This window comes from Lissotriton helveticus, chromosome 7, assembly GCF_964261635.1.
Source record: "Lissotriton helveticus chromosome 7, aLisHel1.1, whole genome shotgun sequence".
NCBI classification, from domain to species: Eukaryota; Metazoa; Chordata; class Amphibia; order Caudata; family Salamandridae; genus Lissotriton; species Lissotriton helveticus.
This window is the reverse complement of record NC_136068.1, coordinates 1,537,923,180-1,537,943,837: the sequence shown is the minus strand read 5'-3', so window position 1 is coordinate 1,537,943,837 and position 20,658 is coordinate 1,537,923,180. Positions and strand designations below refer to the sequence as shown.

At 47.1% G+C, this 20,658-nt stretch overlaps 1 protein-coding gene across 1 annotated transcript in view; it reads left to right on the top strand.

The window, feature by feature from the left end:
- Positions 1-20,658, top strand: part of CYTH2 (cytohesin 2) — a 273,336-nt gene that overhangs the window by 68,484 nt on the left and 184,194 nt on the right. The window contains exon 2 of the mRNA XM_078654983.1: positions 6,348-6,495. Within this exon, the coding sequence (XP_078511109.1) occupies positions 6,348-6,495 (148 nt within the window). The remainder of the gene's footprint in view (positions 1-6,347; positions 6,496-20,658) is intronic.

Below are 20,658 nucleotides of genomic sequence, written 5' to 3'. Positions count from 1 at the left end.
CAGAATACACACCGATGAATGCGTTCACGCAAACCGTGCATTACCTCATCTTATCACCGCACTCCCACCCCAGCCACCCACCCCTAAGAAAATAAGCACACACCAACACGACTGATGCAAATTACTTAACAAATCTCAAAACACTGTGTTGGGGGCATTTCTGAGAAGTGCGGTCTCCAGTGGCCCATGTTAAGTGCTTCAGATAAGTTATTGCCAGTGTCCGGCTGCCCTGCAACTTGGAATCTGGATGTTGTGTGTATGTGTGGGGGAAGGGGGTAGAGAAATGCCTAAGGGGGACTACAAACAAGGATCCGAGGTAACTATCAGTTGGGTAAAAGGCTCAGCCACACACAATCTCACTCACAGAATATTTAAAGTGTTGTAATGTTTTTTTTTTGTCCAGTTTTCTATAGCACGAACACGACCCGAAGGTATTGGGGCGCTTTACATGAGCACCATGTAAAGCGCTCCAATGTTCATGCTTAGCAGCGTGGGCTACAAGATTGACTAGAAGGACTTTGAGTTAATTTAATATAAGTTTGGGTGTCGCAGCACCCCACTTTCAGGGTAAAACTTTTAACTGAAAAGGAAAGCTGGAGAAATGAGAGAGCTTGGGCAAAAACAAATCCCCTCTGTGGAGGCGCACTGCTCCCCTCCCCCCCACCCCCCACCCCCCAACAAAAACACGGACTTAAGGCCCCAAGGAATTTGTAAGGCAGAGAACTGCCAGCAAGACCGTGAAAACCACGGGATGCTCATTGGAAGAAGATGTCTTTTCAGCTTCAGTGCTAAAGCCACAAACCCTGCGCTTACCTAGAACCCCTCCCCTGGTCTACTCAGCCACCAACAGGCACTTACTTCCATGTCCGTCCTCAAACCACCAAATCAAAAAACGTTCTTCCCCACACCAGCCCTCCTCGGACCCCCATGCCCTTGAGCCCGATTTGCAAATCCCATAATAACCCTCTTACCAACTCCAGAAACAAACTCGCCCAAGAGCCCCATTTCTGCACCCTCTTTCTCTGCGCGGCCCTCCTGTGGTTCGCGGAACCCTCCCAGGCTAGGCAGCACGTGGATTCTCTGTACATACGGATTGACACTCCCCAAGCCCGGGTCCTTCTAGGCTCGCTCCCTCTCTTTCTTTCTCCTTCTCTCTCTTTTTCTCTCTCTCTCTTTCTCCTTCTCTCTCTTTTTTTCTCTCTCTCTCTCTCTCTCTCTCTCTCTCTCTCTCTCTTTCTCTCTCTCTCTCGCGCACTCTCTCTCTCTCTCTCTCTCTCTTTCTCTCTCGCGCACTCTCTCTCTCGCGCGCGCGCGCTCTCTCTCTCTCTCTCGCGCGCTCTCTCTCTCTCTCGCGCACTCTCTCTCTCTCGCGCACTCTCTCTCTCTCTCTCTCGCGCACTCTCTCTCTTTCTTTCTCTCTCTCTCTCTCTCTCTCTCGCGCACTCTCTCTCGCTTTCTTTCATGCGCTCTCTCTCTCGCTTTCTTTCATGCGCTCGCTCTTTCGCTCTCTTTCGCTCGCTCTCCCTTTCGCTCTTTCTCTCTCTCTCTCTCTCTTTCGCTCGCTCTCTTTTGCTCGCTCTCTTTTGCTCGCTCTCTTTTGCTCGCTCTCTTTTGCTCGCTCTCTTTCGCTCTCTCTCTCTTTCGCTCTCTCGCTTTCGCTCTCTCGCTTTCGCTCTCTCGCTTTCGCTCTCTCGCTTTCGCTCTCTCGCTTTCGCTCTCTCGCTTTCGCTCTCTCGCTTTCTCTTTCGCTTTCGCTTTCTCTTTCGCTTTCTCTTTCTCTTTCGCTTTCTCTTTCTCTCTTTCGCTTTCTCTTTCTCTCTTTCGCTTTCTCTCTCTCTCTTTCTCTCTTTCGCTTTCGCTTTCTCTCTCTCTCTTTCGCTTTCTCTCTCTCTCTTTCGCTTTCTCTCTCTCTCTTTCGCTTTCTCTCTCTCTCTTTCGCTTTCTCTCTCTCTCTTTCGCTTTCTCTCTCTCTCTTTCGCTTTCTCTCTCTCTCTTTCTCTCTCTCTTTCTTCAAATTTAGTGGCCCTGTCAATGGAAAATTTGCTGTCATGGTGCGGTACATACCACACCATGGTTTATTAATACACTTGTGACTTTACGATCCAAAATGCACCACCAGCCACATAGCAAATGTCTTCCGCTCGCTCTTCTGCTGGATCGGCGTGGTAGCTCATTTGTTTTTTGTGTGACCTTGAATTTTTCACAATCACCATGGGGATGCAACACTGATCCACTCCGCAACTCGTTCCATCACCACTGGCTCGAAGTGATCCGGTTTGAAGCATGTCTCCTGGAGCGCGACTGTCGGGGAGGGGCTTGGCATTCAAATGTGAGCAGCACATGTAATCGGAAAGAAGCCTTGGCGGCGTGTTGTCTTCAAAGGGTCAGCTCTACTTTAGTGTGTATTTGTGCTTGTCAGTGAAGCTTTGTACCGTTACTAAAGTTATCTATATGGCCTGTACCTGGTCTGTCTGTGACTACATCTCAGCCGCATTTCAGCCGCATCTGCCTTAGATTGACCTTCTATGGAACTGGATCCGGATTGGATAGTTTGCTTCACGGCTGTGTTGTAAAAGAATATGGAGTTTTGAGAGAGAATGTACTATAGTACAAATGCAATGCAATAGATTTAGCAATTGCAACAAAGTGAGCTATTGCCATTTTCAATTAACATTTGATTATTGCTTCACAAATTTTTTAAAAAAAACAATAACATTTTCAATGCCAATAGCTCAAAACAATGTCATTGCGAGGCCTATTGCATTGTAAATGCTTGTTTCTTAGGACGTGGGAACTGCTTTGGTGCAAGAAGTGTGCAGTCTGGGATACTGGGCTCCAGTCTGCCAGTAAGGGCCCTCTTACCTCTGTCCTGAGATAACCTTACTATTTGACCCAATACTGAGCACCTGGTGCAACTGTTTTGCACATGATTTTTGAGGAAGATAGGCAGAGCTGTCAAAGTCCTACTCGTGAACATGGCCTAGGTCAGAGACTCTGATATTGGCACAATTCAGTACCTGTTAATGCAGCGGAAAAGCTGCTTGCAAGATGCTACTAGTTACGGCCTACTTTCGGTGTTCTTCGATTGTCGGCTTTCAGTGGAAGCCATGTTCCCCTTTAGGAATGATACCAGCAGCCCTGGTTGTTGGCCAGTGTGTGCCTTCTCTTATGCTGCCCATTCTCTCTCTGCTCTGCTCTCTTATGCATATGTTGGTGAAGCTTAGAGCATGCTGTGCAGGGAAGCAGACAGTTTCATTCAGGCAAGGTAATCTTCGCTGACTGTGCCATACTATGAACTTGGATCACATGCACATCTATGCCTCTCTTGCTCCCCCCAAGCCCTCTCTCTCTCTCATCCCCCCCCCAACCCACCCACCCACACAGGGCAACACACAGTAGAGAGCCCACTCTCGCAAACCAAAAAGGATGTTTTTTAGGTTGGGTCTTTGGGTGGCTCACCAAGAGGGCACCCGGATATTGTTTAGGAACTTTTAAGGGGCTCCAGTGTTTACTTTCTGGAATCCTCATTTGGGTGGGGGCACTGGTCAGGGTGCAGAGACCACTGGAAGTGGCTTCGATTATGAGAGCGAGCCCTTTCAGTGATGTGTTGCTTAGGTTTTCGCCAACTGGACAGGTCCCCTAGGCTTTATGAGGCTCATCCCATTACAGAGGATGCATTCCATGTACATTTGTGATTGTTGTATTCACTGAGGCGAAAAATCTACAGATAATTGCCAAAAGTTGAACCAAGTATTGCCATTGGGTTTATTGTGCTATTGCGTGCAGCGTTTGCACATTAGAGCAAGACTGGCAGAAGAAAGCCATTAAAGAGAACTATAGTTGTAAAGTAGCGGCTCATGCAGTTCAGTGCAAGCAAGCTCATCTTGTTCGTTAAAAGATGAATACTCCACTGGATTGAGCAAAGATATGCTTGACAAAGTAAATGTGCGAGAAGTTGTTTGAAGAAAGCCAGTGGTCTAATTGTTACAGAAGGTCGGTTTGACAGCAGTGCTGTCAAAATTCCAACCTAATCAGGGCATAAATGCATGCTTTGCAAGGCCATGCAGGTAGCAATTTCTGCCTCAGCACAGGTCCAACGTTAGCAGTCTAGTAAACGTTTGTGTTAACTTTGTCCATGGCCATCAGTCCTTGCCCAGGCGCCTTCGCCTTGACAATGCCATGATCAGGTGGATGGTCCAAAAGGGAATTTTGCCCATAAACATAAAATAGTCTCGGTGGCAGAAGGCTTATGGGTATGAAGGGAGTATGCTGGCCCATCATCCTTTGAGTCTTGCTTTTCTGGTGCATGGTTTTGTCACTTCTGTACCTTGCTGTCCTGCATTATGGAATATGTTGCTGAATTGTAGGTTAATGTATATGGATCACATTGGAACTATGTCTTGTCTATTTTTCAGTTATTGGAGCTAAATGAAAGGTCTATGATGTCACTATGCTATATATCGTGCACTTTCATTTATTTGTGTCCTGCCTTGTTTACATTTGTGTTTGGTCCCATCACTATTTAATTAGTCCATTTATGCATGACTAGGTACTTGTATTGTGCAGCCCTAGCTAATACATTATCATGAGTTAATGGATGATTTAGAATTGCTTACAATGAGGGAGAAGGGGTGGTTGTTTGCTTTCATTCAGAGTAGTTAGCTGAAGAAGTGGGTCTTCAGATAATCGAACTGGAGGATCATTGGGCAGTTGAGACAATAATGAGGTAATAATAATGATTCATACAACATGTTAGTGCTGCAAAGAATGGACGTTGCTGTTACACAATTTGTGTTACTTAATGTACCGACTTCGAAAAATTGAAGGCTTAGTCTGCTTTGCTGCAGTTGAAACCTATTACCCGTCTATCGCCACATTTGCCACAGTGAATGCTCAATTATTGAAACTATCCTGGTTGCTTTTCTTGCTCCAAATAAATCGAGAATAAACCAGTGTTATCTTTTATTTTTTTTAATGTATTTTGGTTTCTTTTTTAATCCTATGGTGGGTCTGTTCTATCCGCTTGTTGTGCATGGTTTTTTTTTTTTTTTTTTTTTGTACTTTCTACACCTTGCCTTCAGTGGTGCTGTTTCTGGTCTTGCTGATTGGTTGGTGATTGAACTTCTGTACTTCTTAAAGATTGGGAGAATTTGTCTAACTTCTTCAGGCCTTTCGTAAGATATTCTTCTGAAATGTTGGCTCCCTCTCATGGAGGCCAATGGGGTTTCTGGGAGACCATGGAACAGGAACTTTCCTCTGTCTGTAGGAGGAGTAAGATTTTGACTTTTGTCCTCAAGTCGGTTTCAGGGAAGATAGGCCTCACTTTTCTTAAGCGAGATAGGCTGTGCCGTGCAGTTTTGGCTTTCTTCGTGCTGTGTTCTGTAAATGAGAGTTCAGTATTGTGGGGGATTTCTTGACATTTTGATAACTATCCACAGGGGAATAAAGCTATGCAGGATTGGGTTTGAGGTGGTTTACTGGTGGTGAAAACAATGAATTTATTTGAGACTGGATTATATGTATGCTTTGGACATCCTGTTTAGGATGACATTAAGAATGATTTCAGTTGCTGAATGCTATGAGCAATGGAGTTTTTAGGTACAGCTACAGAATCTTAGGATATTGATGAATGTGTTGGTGCATGAGATGACAAGGGTTCCCTGTAGTGCTTGAAGATAAAGGGATATAGGATGGAGCAATGGTGTACTCGACAGGTGTTTGGGAGGATCTGGGATCTTGAGTTTCCCTTCTAGATGATTTGATGGTAGTTGGTGCTGTAGGATGTGAACCAATGTAGGACAACTTCACTAGTGAATGGGTCTCTACTTGGTGGTTGACTGTGTCAAAGACTGCTGGTAGGATGAGTAAGACTGAGGCAAGCAAGACTCTTGCCGTTGAGCTGGAGTGAATCATCTTCTTTTTGGATGATTGTATCCTCCATGCTGCAGCATTGTCTGAAGTCAGACTATTAGTCCAAGAGAAGGTTGTTCTTTCTCACCTGGCTTCGGAGTTCAATTGAGTCTGCTTTCTCTATAATCCAGTGAATGGGTGGGTGATGGAGCTTTAGTTGGCTTTTAGAATTGTCTTGATTCAGGGCTTTTTATTTAAATAATGGGAGCGTCTAACAGTTTGAGGTCGTCTGGGAAGAGCGAGGTATTGAAGATTTTAAGGAGGGCCTATATTTTATGCATCCATTTGTTGCTTTATTGTTGGAAGACTCTTTGATGACCAAACCATCACAAAAACAAACGTGATGCTCTGTGACACAGGGGTCCTATGCCCATGTCAACACCAGTGTGCTCCTACTTACTTGGCCTCTATATAACATCTTATCTCTGTCCCTTCAGTACCTGCTGATCTGACTCCTGAGGAGCGGATGGAGCTGGAGAATATCCGTAGGCGGAAGTTGGAGCTGCTGGCTGAGATACAGAGATTGCGGGACGAACTGAGTGACGCAATGAACGAAGTGGAAGGACTTGAGGCCAATGAGGGCAGGTAAGATAGCACATAATTTTAACAGAAACAAGGTGGTAACGTTTATGAGAAGAGCAAATAGACAGGGGCTAGGGAAAATGAATAATGTGGAGGTGTAGGAGGGTGACTTTATGATTTACATACAGAAATTTAGTGGGGTTCTCTCAAACCTTGTCCTAGAACTGCAACTTTAGTTTGGTGCATTTTCATGCAAATGCTAAATATTGTCAGCCTGACCCACTTTTCGAAGGTGTACTATAGTCTGATGTCTGTAGCACAAATCACTGCGGTTGAATCTATGATGAGCTCTAGACCTGTAGTTTGCACACATCAATGTAGTGACCGCAAGCTCACTACAGCGCATGCCAGAAGCAGGTCTGCAGTTGCCACGAGGACATAAATATCCCACTAATGGCTGCACTGAGTCTGTATATGTTGTAGTGTCTGGGGTGAACCAGTAAAAAAGGAAACGTTGAGCACCTTGCTTCCTCCATCAACTCCTTCCATTACCCCCAGCCAACTTCACTCATTTTATTGCATAATACTGATCAGCCGTTATGTTTCTTCCTTTACAAATTTGGCTGACTTTGCTTCCAGCACTCTGCAACCTAATACCCTCTCAGTACCTCTGTCTTGCTATTCTTTGCACCGCTCACCCTCCTCACCTTCTTCATCCCATGCAGCTCCGCCCACTCACGCCCTCTTCCCTGTCTGCTTGAATTCGCCCACTTTGTCTCACTCTACTCCAAACAAATCTTTCTTCAACACACTATCCTGCCTAACTCCGTGAATTTTTCCCTCTACTCACCTACCATGTCCCACTCACTTATAGGGCCCATTTTTCCGCCCAATAAAATTATATTTGAATTAAACTATTTCTTTCTTTTGCTCTTTAGTAATTCTTTTTTTAGGTTGAACTACCATAGCTGTCTGGTTGCGAAAGACATATTGTGGAATTAACAAAATCATAAAGGCGCTTGTAGCCCTTCTATTGCTTACCATTCGTTAGCTTTACTGTTACTTATTTGTTTACTTCTTATGCAATGGCATGCCTTGTCCCTCTTGTGTCTGTCCATTTCCTGGAGAATTGCCAATTTACTTGGTTTCCTTCCACTACTTACTTTTTTGTTTTGTCGTAAGCATTCCACAAGAGTGCATGGTTTTTCCAGCTCTTTCGTCAGCGTGCTTTTCTGTCACCCTTGTGTTCTTCCCCCTTGTGTTGCTTTCTTGCTTGTGTGCTTCTCCTCTTTCTTCCCCAGTTGCACTTTGCTGTCTCAACATTTTTCTTTCGTCCCCCGCGCTCCACATTGCTCTCTATAGGCCATTTGCTTTTCTCTGCCCCATCAGGCCCTCGGTGTTGCTTGCCCCACCCAGGCCCTCGGTGTTGCTTGCCCCACCCAGGCCCTCGGTGTTGCTTGCCCCACCCAGGCCCTCGGTGTTGCTTGCCCCACCCAGGCCCTCGGTGTTGCTTGCCCCACCCAGGCCCTCGGTGTTGCTTGCCCCACCCAGGCCCTCGGTGTTGCTTGCCCCACCCAGGCCCTCGGTGTTGCTTGCCCCACCCAGGCCCTCGGTGTTGCTTGCCCCACCCAGGCCCTCGGTGTTGCTTGCCCCACCCAGGCCCTCGGTGTTGCTTGCCCCACCCAGGCCCTCGGTGTTGCTTGCCCCACCCAGGCCCTCGGTGTTGCTTGCCCCACCCAGGCCCTCGGTGTTGCTTGCCCCACCCAGGCCCTCGGTGTTGCTTGCCCCACCCAGGCCCTCGGTGTTGCTTGCCCCACCCAGGCCCTCGGTGTTGCTTGCCCCACCCAGGCCCTCGGTGTTGCTTGCCCCACCCAGGCCCTCGGTGTTGCTTGCCCCACCCAGGCCCTCGGTGTTGCTTGCCCCACCCAGGCCCTCGGTGTTGCTTGCCCCACCCAGGCCCTCGGTGTTGCTTGCCCCACCCAGGCCCTCGGTGTTGCTCGCCCCACCCAGGCCCTCGGTGTTGCTCGCCCCACCCAGGCCCTCGGTGTTGCTTGCCCCACCCAGGCCCTCTGTGTTGCTTGCCCCATCCCGACGCCCGGCGTTGCTTGCCCCACCCCTGCGCCCTGTTACTTAGCCCAACCCACTTAAAAACAAAACCGCTTTCGCACTTTTTTCATTATACCTATCCAACTCGGCATTGTGAATAAACAAGTGGGTGTCATTTTGTAGGTGCGCCCATAGCCCTTTTTTAAATCTATATATATTTTTTTTATTCGTTTTAGCCGTGATGTAAAGCATTGACAATGATAAAAACTATTGGAAAAGCCAGGCGTCCCCAAAGACGAAACATAATGGCTTTGCCAATGATTATAGATATTCATATTTGCAGTAACTGCTCAGGTATGACATAGTTATGGTCCAGCTTTCTCTTGGTACGCAGCAGGGATAGTGTTTGGGAAATAGTTCCCGTTTCATTTTCTCACCTTCATTGCTGATAGAGAACTTTAATATTTTTGCTTTACTAGAGTCATGGAACGTTCTCTTAATTTGAATCAGAAGGCTTCTTTGCATTTTATGGCAGTCCTAATGTAGTGGTTCAAAAAAACACCAGTGTTTCATTGGCCTCTTCTCTTCTTAAGTAGGTCAAATGTTTGAAACTAAGGATGCTGCCGGCAAAACAAGAGCTTGAAAGCACTCTACATTAAAATATTTGTCTCCCATGTTTTTTATTAGGCCCCAAAAGTCAGTTTGGAATGTAGGCTTTCAAGGCCATGTGTGTCAGAGCCCGGACATAACAGGTGTTTGTCATGCTTTTTAATGATATTGATTCAGAATTTAACACCTGAAGAAAGCTATTTGAAGCGGTCATGCTGGTAAGCAGCTAGCTCTGCTTTTTTTTACATGTGGGTATTGATAGAGCTGTTGAACAGACCTATTAACAATATACATTGATTGGGCTTTGGGTCTACCAGTTTAAACTGCTTTCTTTGACCAGCTTCTTTCAGCCTTTCACTTGAAGTCAATCACTTCTTGGCTCCGCCCAGTGGAATAGTGATCTCCACAGATCTTGCATTGAACTTCATCCGGGACTACTTTACAACTATACTACTAGCTGTTTGCTGCCTCCTTTTTAGGTCTCGCCCAGGTGGCGCTTGTGCTGTCTCTTCGAGACATGCTGTATTCAGGATATGGGCATAAAGCTCCGCCCACTTCCCACCCATCTTTTTAATTGGCTCCTTTCCATGTCCTTTGTAAATGGTGGCTTTTCATTGGTCAATAGGCTTAGTAGTCCTGCCTTAGTACAACTGTGTTGTCTCTTGTAACTTCCTATGAGACACCCCCTGTTACATAAAAGTCCACATTTGTAAAGCGCACAATCACCCGTAAGGGTCTCTAGGCGCTGGGGGGCCGTCGGGAAGATTAAGCGAGCTATTGCCCAGAGTCACATGGTGCTGGGCTGACCTGCCGCCGGAGCTGGGGATCGAACCATGGTCCCCAGATTCCAGCGTCAGTCGCCCTGGCCGCGGCGCCACACCTCTTCCACATGTGTTACGCCCTAGGTTTTCTTTACAGCCTCAATTATTTTCTTAAATGGCTTCAGGCAGGACACACACTTGGTCCTAAGCTAAGCTGGCAGTGGTTACTTCACTCACTAGAACATCTCGCATTTATAGGAGACGTCTATAAATTTCCCTTCATCAGCTCCACACAGAGTACAACCTAATCCAAAATTAATGTAATCATTATTTTGCCACATTTCAAAGCTACTAATTGTATATATGGACATAGCTATTTGAATGTACTTGTAGTACTGTCTTGCATGCAATGCATTATGGGTAGGGAGGATTTACCATCTCTCCTGCAGGGTGCAGTACCATATGAAATGAAATGAAATGAATTTATAGAGCGCATGGCTGCCCGAGAGCGTCCCAGCGCTATAGAACAAGAACAACTGAGGAGGGCGCTAGAGTTTAGGAGTACAGAGGAAACAAAAAAGTTTTAAGGAGCTTGCGAAACCTCAGATAACTAGGTTCAGCTCGAATCCTGACCGGGAGAGCATTCAATAGGGTGGCCGCGTTCACTGAGAATCGGCGCCCCCCTGTACGAGCTTTCTTGACTCTCTGAACTATGGCCAAATTTCCGTGATCTGAACAAAGGGATCTAGTGGCCTTATATGGACGGACCATACTCCCTAAAATAGGGGGGGTCCCTTCCCCTGTAAGGACTTATGGGCAAAGCATAGGGACTTGAATTTAATCCTTTCCCGTATTGGCAGCCAGTGAAGGGCTCTGAGTGCAGGTTTGGCTGAAGATCTACGCGAAGTGCCAGTAAGCAGCCTGGCCGCCGAGTTCTGAACACGTTGGAGGGTGTTAATGGTAGATTCCGGGGCGGCCAAATAGAGGGCATTGCTATAGTCTAATCTAGACAGAATTAGCCCTTGAAGCAGTTTCCTCTACTGCGCTGGTAAGAGGGGAATAATCTTACGGACAAAGCGCAGAAGGCCTACGCATATGCCAGCTGTCTTTCTCGCTTGCGTCCTAAATGAGAGGTCTTGCTCGAGCCATACCCCCAGACTTTTTAGTTCGTTCTTTGGGGTGGGAGTGACCCCAGGCTGGAGGGCCAGGTGGAAATAGGTAAGGATGTTATATGATGGCCTAGGAGCATGAGCTCTGTCTTGGCTCCATTCAGTTTGAGTAGGGATCTATTCGTTCCATGAGTGGATTTCAGAGAGGCAAGAATGAAGGTTTTCGGTGCAGTGCTTCTCTTGGGAAAGCGAGACGACTAGTTTGGTGTCGTCGACGTAGGTGACTACTTTATTCCCAAAAGGACTAACCACGACCTCCAGTGGGGCCATATACACATTGAACAAGGTAGGGCTCAACGAAGAGCCCTGAGGGATCCCACACTGGAGGGGGGTTAGTTTGGAGCATGCATTACCCCCCAAACCTGAAAGGTTCGGTCCTTCAAAAAAGATGAGCCCCACAGCAAGGCCATGCCCGATACTCCCAGGTTAGTCAGGCGCTGGTTTAAGATCTTATGGTCCACCGTGTCAAAGGCTGCACTTAGATCCAGGAGGATCACAACCGCTGATCTTCCTGAATCCAAGATGCACCTTGCCTCTTCAGTCACTGCTATCAGGGCGTACTCTGTACCCTGACCTGGGCGGAAGGCCTTTTGAGAGTTGCGTAGTAGCCTGTTACTTTCCAAGAAAGAGGAAAGCTGCTGGTTTCCAATTTTCTCCGCAATCTTGCTGATACCCGGTAGCAAAGAGATTAGACGAAAATTGACCAACTCCAGCGGGTCGAGCTCTGGTTTTTTAATAACTCTTTTACAGTGGCCTGCTTCCAGCTGGGAGGAACAATTCCCTGAGCGAAAGAGGCATTCACAAGGTCCGTGGCCAAGGGGCAAATAGTGGCTGACACGTTTCAAGATATACAGGGGCGCAGGATCACTGGGGGATCCACTCTCTCTTAGAGGTCAGAGCTTTTTGGAAATCCTCCCTTGATACCGGAGTAAAGGCGTCTAGGAAGGGACCAGAAATATGGGCATTGGGTTGAACAAGGTCAGATGCTTTATCATTTTGTGGTAAAGTTTTTGATATATTTTGAATTTTGCTTTAAAAAAAAGACCGCTGGTAGGTTACATCTGACTTCCGACGCCTCATGCACCATCGGAGGATTAGGTACCGTAAGGAGATCTTTCACAATCTTGAATGTCTCTCTGGAGGAATTAGAGGACGTTCTAATTTTCTCCTCAAGTAAAGCGGCCTGGGCCAGTTTCCGGGATGATTTATAAGTCCTGATAGCCGCTCTATACTCTGCTTTATTATGAGAGGCCCAGTCTTTTCTCCACGTGCGTTCTGATTTTTTACAGATTTTCCTAAGCTCTGAGTTCTGGCGTATACCATGGTGATTTAAAAATCCTGCTCATCTTTACGATTTTTTTCTTGGGTAAGACAGAATCAAGGGAGCTATTCAGCCAGTTTGAGAAGTTTTTTTCTGCCTCTGAAGGGTCCGGATCAGGGAAGGGAGCGGTCTGCACCAATCTATGGGTCCAGCTATCAAGAGGGAGCTTGGACCACTCTCTCTCTAGAATGTGTGGAGCCTGTACCTGTGGGTAGCCAGTGCTAATGTGCCAAGCAAATTGGACCAAAAAATGGTCAGACCAGGGTAAGGGAAGGGGGGGGAGACTTGATTCTAAGTGTAAAATATTCGTAAATAAAGGGTCAAGAAGATGCCCTTTACTATGAGTGGCATCTTTGTTTTTAAGGTACAGCTCGAAAGATTGTAGCTCAAGCTTAAGATCCGTTGCCATCTTATCGCACGGGTCATTAAAGTGAAAATTTAAGTCCCCCAATAGGATAAAGTTAGGTGCAGCTGCGGCTAGAGCGATGGTAGTTTCTAACAAAGAGCCCGCGAACTGACCTGGGCTGCCCGGGGGGCGATATATCAGGAGACCTGATAGAGATTTATTCGGGGTGATTTGCAAGGTGAAGTGAACGCTTTCACAATCAGTGATGCCGCCCTCTAATATCCTGCAAATAAACTTGTCCCTATGCACGATTGCTAGCCCACCTCCTTTTCCGTGGTACCTATGTTGACACTGCATAAGAAATCCCGAAGGAAGCGCATCAACATTGTCCGACTCAGAGTTCGGGTTCAGCCATGTCTCTGTTAAGAACAATATGTCCAGTTTAGCATCCTGTATCATAAAATTAATTTCTAAGGAGTGTTTCGGTAGGGACCTACAATTTAGAAGTGCCATGCTAAGGTCGGTCGTGGCCTGTTCGGCGACTTTCTTCTCCTGAGTGGGATCCGAACATCGAAAGCCTCTCAGAGGCGGGGCATCTGGTCTGAATATCAGATGTTCTGGTGGGTTATTCTTAGGTTGAAGTTTGAAAAGCTTTTCGCGCGAGAAGGTGATGCAGTCCTTAGGTGAAACGGACAGAATTTCTGGCCCTAGGCCCGGGCCGGCACGGACGGGCACAGACGGGCTTGCCTCTGGCGTGCCTCCGGAGCACCATCGGCGCGTCCGCTGCGCCCGCCCGCTGCGCGGACGGGAAGTAAAGTTCATTCTATAGTGCCTGGGCCCAAATCGGCCGCAACACTAGACCGCTAACCTCGTCCTCCCCTAAGATGGCGCCCAAAGTCTGCGCCGGGGGGAATTGAGGCCCGTAGGTAGCAGGAGCCCAAGATCGGCTTTCTGGTGGCGGAAGGAGTCCCTGGGAGGGAGAAGTTGGGTAAAGCGCAGCAAGGAGGCGGATTAAAATAACAAAGCACAAAAGTATGTGAATTAAACAATGTTCAAGTTCAAGAATTTATATAGCGCACTACTCACCCAGAGGGTCTCAAGGCGCTTGGGGAGGGGGTTCATTATTTATCGAATAGCCAGGTTTTAAGTTCTTTTCTAAAGGAGATGTGGTTCTGTGTAAGGCGGAGGTGAGTGGGGAGTGAGTTCCAGGTCTTGGCCGCCAAGTAGAAGGATCTACCTCCCATGGTGGATCTTTGGATACGCAGAACTGCGGCGAGGCCTTGATTGGAGGATCTTAGTTGGCGGGTGGGTGTGTAGAAGGATAGTCGAGTGTTGAGGCATTCGGGCCCTAGTTTGTGGAGGGCCTTGTGTGCGTGGGTGAGGAGACGGAATGTTATTCTCTTGTTGACGGGAAGCCAGTGGAGGTCTTTCAGGTGGCCGGTAATGTGATCTTGGCGAGGGATGTTAAGAATGAGTCTTGCCGATGCGTTTTGGATGCGTTGGAGTTTTTTCTGTAATTTGGCTGTAATTCCGGCGTAGAGGGTATTTCCGTAGTCTAGACGACTCGTAACCAGTGCGTGGGTGACGGTCTTTCTTGAGCATACGAAGTACGTTAAAGCAGGAAGATGAGACGGCGTTGACTTGTCTGGTTATCGAGAGGGAGGAGTCTAGGATGAAGCCTAGGTTACGTGCGTGGTCTGTGGGTATGGGTGCTGAGCCCAGATCCGAAGGCCACCATGAGTCGTCCCAGGCAGAGGGGGATGATCCTAGGATGAGCACTTGCGTTTTGTCTGAGTTAAGTTTTAGGCGGCTGTTTTTCATCCATATGGCTACTTCTTTCATGCCTTCGTGAAGGTTGGTTTTGGCGGTGTTGGGGTCTTTGGTGAGGGAAAGGATCAGCTGGGTGTCGTCAGCGTAGGAGATGATGTTAAGGTTGTGTTGACGCGCGATGGATGCGAGTGGGCTCATGTAAACGTTGAAGAGGGTGGGGCTGAGTGATGATCCTTGTGGTACTCCGCAGATGACTTCGGTGGCCTTTGATTTGAATGGGGGAAGTTGGACTTTCTGAGTTCTCCCAGCAAGGAACGAGATGATCCAGCCCAGGGCTTTTCCTTTTATGCCGATGTTGTTGAGGCGTTGAATGAGGGTGCTGTGACAGACAGTGTCAAAGGCGGCGGAGAGGTCGAGTAGAATGAGGGCCACTGTTTCTCCGTTGTCCAGTAGTGTTCGGATGTCGTCTGTTGCTGCGATGAGGGCGGTTTCGGTGCTGTGTTTAGCTCGAAAGCCGGACTGTGAGGGATCTAGGGAGTTGTTGGATTCGAGATAGGGCGGCGAGTTGGCTATTGACTACTTTCTCAATGACTTTGGCCGGGAATGGGAGGAGGGATATGGGGCGGTAGTTTTTAAGTTCAGAGGGGTCTGCTGTGGGTTTCTTTAGTAGGGCGCTGACTACGGCATGTTTCCAACTTTCTGGGAAGGTAGCAGAATTGAAGGAGCAGTTGATGATATCACAGAGATGGGGTGCGATGATGGAGTCTGCTTTGTTGAAGATGTGGTGGGGACATGGGTCGGTTGGCGAGCCAGAGTGTATGGAATTCATTCGGCGGATGGTGTCTTCAGTAGTGACTGGGTTCCAGGCGCTGAGGTTGTTAGAGTGCGGTTTGGGTTCTGGGGGGGGGTGGAGAGGATTGTTCGATGGAACTGTTTTCGAAGCTGTTATGTATGTCGGCAATTTTGTTGTAGAAGAAGGAGGATAGTGAGTCGCAGAGGTCTTGGGAGGGAGTGATGTCGTTTGAGGCTGCGGTGGGGTTGGTGAATTCTTTGACGATGTTGAATAGTTCCTTGCTGTTATGGGCGTTGTTGTCGAGTCGATTCTTAAATGCTGATTTCTTGGTGGATCGAATAAGCTGGTGGTGTTTGCGGGTGGCTGCCTTGAAGGTGGTCATGTTGTTGGTGGTTGGGTTTTTTCTCCATGTTTTCTCGAGAGTACGGCATAGCTTCTTGGATTTCTTAAGGTCATCGTTGAACCAGGGGGCCTTTTTGCTGTTTTGCATGGTGTGATGGTTTTTCGAGGGTGCTAATTCGTCAGCGCAGTGAATGATCCATTGTTTGAAATGCAGCGCTAACAGCACAAAATGAACAATTTAGCAAGGCAGGGTGCCCTGACTCCGGGCTTTTCGCCTCAGGAGTCCTAGTTCTATGGATATGTGACCATAAGAGGTACCCTTTTGGCCGCGTATGGTAATGTACCCTGCAGCATGGCTAGGTAAAAAACAATGCCAGTAGCTTCAACTTTGTAGACATGCAATGCTGGTATCTTGCTCACTAGGGACCTAGGAGCAGCTTGCGGTACTGTACCTAGAATGCAGTGCTGGTGCCTTGCTCACTAGGGATCTCTAGGAGCAGGTTGTGGTACTGCACTGAGACATACAATGCTGGCACCTGGCTAACTACGGAAGCATTTGCAATGCACTAGGTCTTGCATTACTGAAAGTATGAGCTATTGGTGTTGCATTATTTGCAACGCCAATGCCACAAACTATCAGTAATGTGAGACCTATTGCATTGCAAATGCTTGTTTGATCTTTAGCTCCGCATGTGTTAGAACATTAAAACCCTAACCCATTGACTTTGCCAAAGATTTAATTTTTGGAGACGAGATATCTCTAATAAAAACGGTTGGAGCTATTCGGTAATTGACATGGTTTGTTGAAACCTGTATTTGTCATTGTCCACCCTTGGGTTTTGCCTTGCCGTGTTCGTATTTTCTGAGTCTTCTTTTCTGAGGCCTTTCTTAAGTGAGAGCAGCAAGCTCTCCGAACGAGGACCCTGGTGACACGCAGTTAGAAGAACTCCCATCCAATGACCGCCAAATCCATGTATACTTCATGACACATAGACAGAAAACGACCATTGTTCATTGGAGCATTGCATTCTGTGTATGATACAGGAATCTGGTGGTAACGGCTCCCTTGCACGTACACCGCCCCTTTCTGGGACCAAATCTTCGAGGGTTTACCGTTTTGTTGTTCTGAAGGAATTTTGTATTAACCTTTTCTGGAGCTCCCTGCCTCTCAGTTTATTACTGCTGCTTGCGGCTGAAGTTGAGCGTCCTGCGGAAATCCTTGCGTATGTAAACAGTACGTTTGAGGGAGGAAGTTGTCTCTCCTCTTTCACTGCTGTATTGACACAAGAGAGCCACTGGGGCCAAAGGGCAAAAGGTGAAAGAACTGCGCCTGGGAGCGCAGGGCCATATGGGGAGCAAACCTAGGGCACCCGACTTCCAAATGTCACATTTCACCCCATAAAATCAAGGTCTAACCCACATGGAACTTTATATCCGGATAGTAAGAATTCAAATATTTAATTGTCATTTTATGTTGCACGAGTCACAAACTGAATTTGGTTGCGCTTACTACAGCATTTAGAAAACTATTGACCGTTTTAGGCATAACATTGTATTCGAAGTGTTACTTTACAGTGTTTCTTTACATTGTTTTCACGAAAATGCCTACTAATTCCATTTTGGGCAAACCAACCGCATTTGTAAAGCGCAACACTGTCACCCCTAGGGGTATCGGGGTGCTGTGTCTACGTCAAAGAGCCAGGTCTTGAGTCTCTTTCTGAAGTCTACAAGTTAGCAAAGCTATGAAATGGTGGTGTCAATAAGAATCTGTGAAGTTAATGGATGCTTTTCTTCACTATTCACCTGATGGCCTCCTCAGTGGCCGTAAGTAGCACTTGCTTATCACGGCTGTTGTCCTACCACGATATTTGCTGTTTTTTAAACTGCCTCTCAAAGTAGCACAACGTCGGTTTCTTCTTCTGAAGAATTATGCAAGTAAGCAGCCAACTTCTGATTAATTTCCCATTAATGTATATGTGCTCAGTTGTGTTTTGTCAGTTCTCCAGCTCTGGTTGTAATGGTGTCTGTTCAGTTAACTGTTAACATTTTTAAAAGTATCATTCTTAGGGCTGGCCTGAGCCAAGACCTATAATTATATAACATGCTTGTAAGTTTCAGTCCTCTTCATCCATTGGTCTGCTGTGTCATTTGTATATTAATTTCGCCCTCTATGGCATATAGTATGTGTTGGCCCACTTAAGGCATTCGCTAACTTCATTATGAGTGGCATCATTTTTTATTTTTTTTCGCAAGCAACACATCCACACACAAAGTAGTTCTTTCAGTGCCAGGAACTACCAGGGCAATATCTGTTGTTTTTTTAGGCTAAAATAAACACATTTGTTTTGAGCAAATTTTTTTATTTTGTATTTATTGGCAAGAGCCTGGCAGATCACTCTCTCCCCCCACTGATAGGACATTGAGGGTTGTGGATTGTGTAGAAGAGGTGGTCAGTGGAGCCATCGGGTACGTAAACCATTTTCAAGTGCTATAAAAAATTCCAGTATTCGCGTTAAGAATTTTCAATTCGATTAAGGACACAGAGGCAAGAATTATGCTGCTTTAGATTTACTGCAAAACTTCAGCAGCCAATAAAATAACAGTAAACACCAAAGTGCATTTCCCACTAACCAATCAGGGCCCATCAGACCCTATATTAGTCAGCCCACGAGGAAACCTAAAAATACAAACTGTTTTGGTCTGATTTTTTTAGAAGCATTTTATCTCTGTTTGATTTTGATTAACATTATTCCCCTGGTATGATTCCCCTTATTCATTTTGTTCAGGTGCCCTTATTTGCTTCTAGTTCAATCCTGCAAGAAACGCAGTACCACATGTACATCCCACAGATGAGAATAACTAGGGGTAGGAGAGTTGGAAAGGCATAACCATGCAACCCAGAGCTTGTTCACTGACTGGCTTATCCCAGAGGGACTATTGGCCGACGGATATGGCTGAACAAAAGTTATTTACAGACCTGTAGGCCATTCCCTCTTAATGCAAGAGCAGAGAAAAAACTCACTACGTGGGATAAGTTTGCCCCCTCAACCCATTGGCACTAAACTGACCTGCATTGTGTCAGTGCTGAAAGACCAAGACTGGGAGATAAAGAATTTAGCCTGCTGTGAAAGGTGAGGCAGACCACAACGTCCCTTGAAAGGCGCCGTGCCATGAGGCAATGAGACCCCTGCAGTGCCAGAGAGTGAGGTCTCCTCGAGGGATCTGCCCAGAGGTCTCTGCAGGGGGGAAGTTGAACTGGAAAGTTGCGAGAGGTCCATCAAAGTCTGAATCAATGAGCGAGTACTCCAGAAAAGGGTCACAAGAACCAAGTTTGCCTTCTGAAGCAGTCTCCACACAAGGAATCATCCGGAATGGGGGAAAGGTATACAGCAAACCCTGACTCTAGTTTTGAAGAAAGGTATCCCCAAGCTCCACCTGCTTGCATCTGATTCGATAACTACATCCGTCAGGGAACCCAATTCGATGTTTCCATATGGCATGACCACCATTCCATCTCTACTCTGGTCTCCTGGGACAGGGCAACTGTGTCCGAATGGGACAAATATTTTCTGAGAAGTTTAGAGGTGCTGGTGAGCCCTATAATGTAGGGGCCCCGGAAATATGGCCTGAATAGAGGCGGCAAGAGGGCCTACCACTCAAGTGATCTGCTGCAACGAGACCAGAGTCCTGGACAGCAAGATCTTCACTCTCACTTGATGTCCTCTGAGGGGGCCATAATAACTATGCTGTCGTCTAATCTGTCTGGAAACCCAGGAACTCTACCAAATGAGAGGGAATCAACATAGTCTTTTTCACATTCAGGAGACGCCCCAGGCATTTACTTAGATATATAGTCCGATTGATATGTGATCGGAGAAGGTTTCTACCCTGGGCTTCCTCAACTTGGTGAAGTACTAAGGGCTGGACGACAGCCCGAAGGGGAGATCTGAATACTGCCAGCGGGTCCGCCACTGTAATTGAAATAATCGCCTTTGTGTAGGAAAGGACGGAACCGTGAGATAAGCATCTTTTAGAAGATGTCAAACCGTCCAGTCGCCCATACAAAGGAGGCCTCGAAGAAGGTGAATACCCTCCTTTTTGAAGTGATAACACACCAAACTCTTGAAACCGGATTTTTAGGCCCCCCCTCCCACAATTTGGAATCCAGGAAAATGGTGTTACAGAAATAATTTGAGTGTTGAGAAGAGGGGGCTATGGCCTTTTTGCTCAACAGATCGACTGTTTCGTTGTCGATTTACTATCTGATCTGGAAGGGAAAAAGACAGCTGATGGGGAGAAACTTGTTGAGATGGAGTCCCAATAAATTCTATCCAATTATCCTGCCCTTTCTGGAGAACCCAGGAGTCCTGGGTGATCCATGCCTAATGGTGGAGACAGAGGTTTCTTTGGGGGATCAGATACGTTTCTAACGGCGACATCAGACTCTTCTGTAAGAGACACCTGTGATTCGCTGTATGCTTCAGCGGGCGCCGCTTCAGCCATGCCTGCGGGAGCGGGTGGTATGGGAAGTACCATTGCTGGAGCCTTGCAAGGCAGGGTTCTGGTGATCACTGAATCCACGTTGGAGGTCTTGTAGAAAAGCACGCTAAAGCTAGCGACCTCGGCAGCGCCCGACCCTGCCAAAAAGGCCTGTGTTTAAAACCCTCCTTAGGGAAGTCTGGGCCTTGTCCAGGACACAGAAAGTGGTAACGAATTTGCCAGGTCCTTGAGAGAGGATTTGCCGAATAAGAGTATTGGCAATGGGGATCAGCCACCACCGAGGCCAGCTCCAAAAGCTTCAGGTTAAGAACAGAAGACTGGATTTACTACGTGCTATGGATATCGCACAGTTAGCATTGCCAACTTGGCAAATGGCACTTTGGGTCCACCCTGCAAGGACCTCGGGGTCAATCAAACACCAGATTCTTTGGCGTCATCTGCCAGCAGCAAAATCTTCGCCAGAAGGCCAGAGACGTCTAGTAAGCAATCTTGACATGACCGCCAGGCCGTGTCGATGCCCTTTTTTGTTACTTTAGAGAACTTCAGGGCAGTAGTCATGTTTGTGTCAC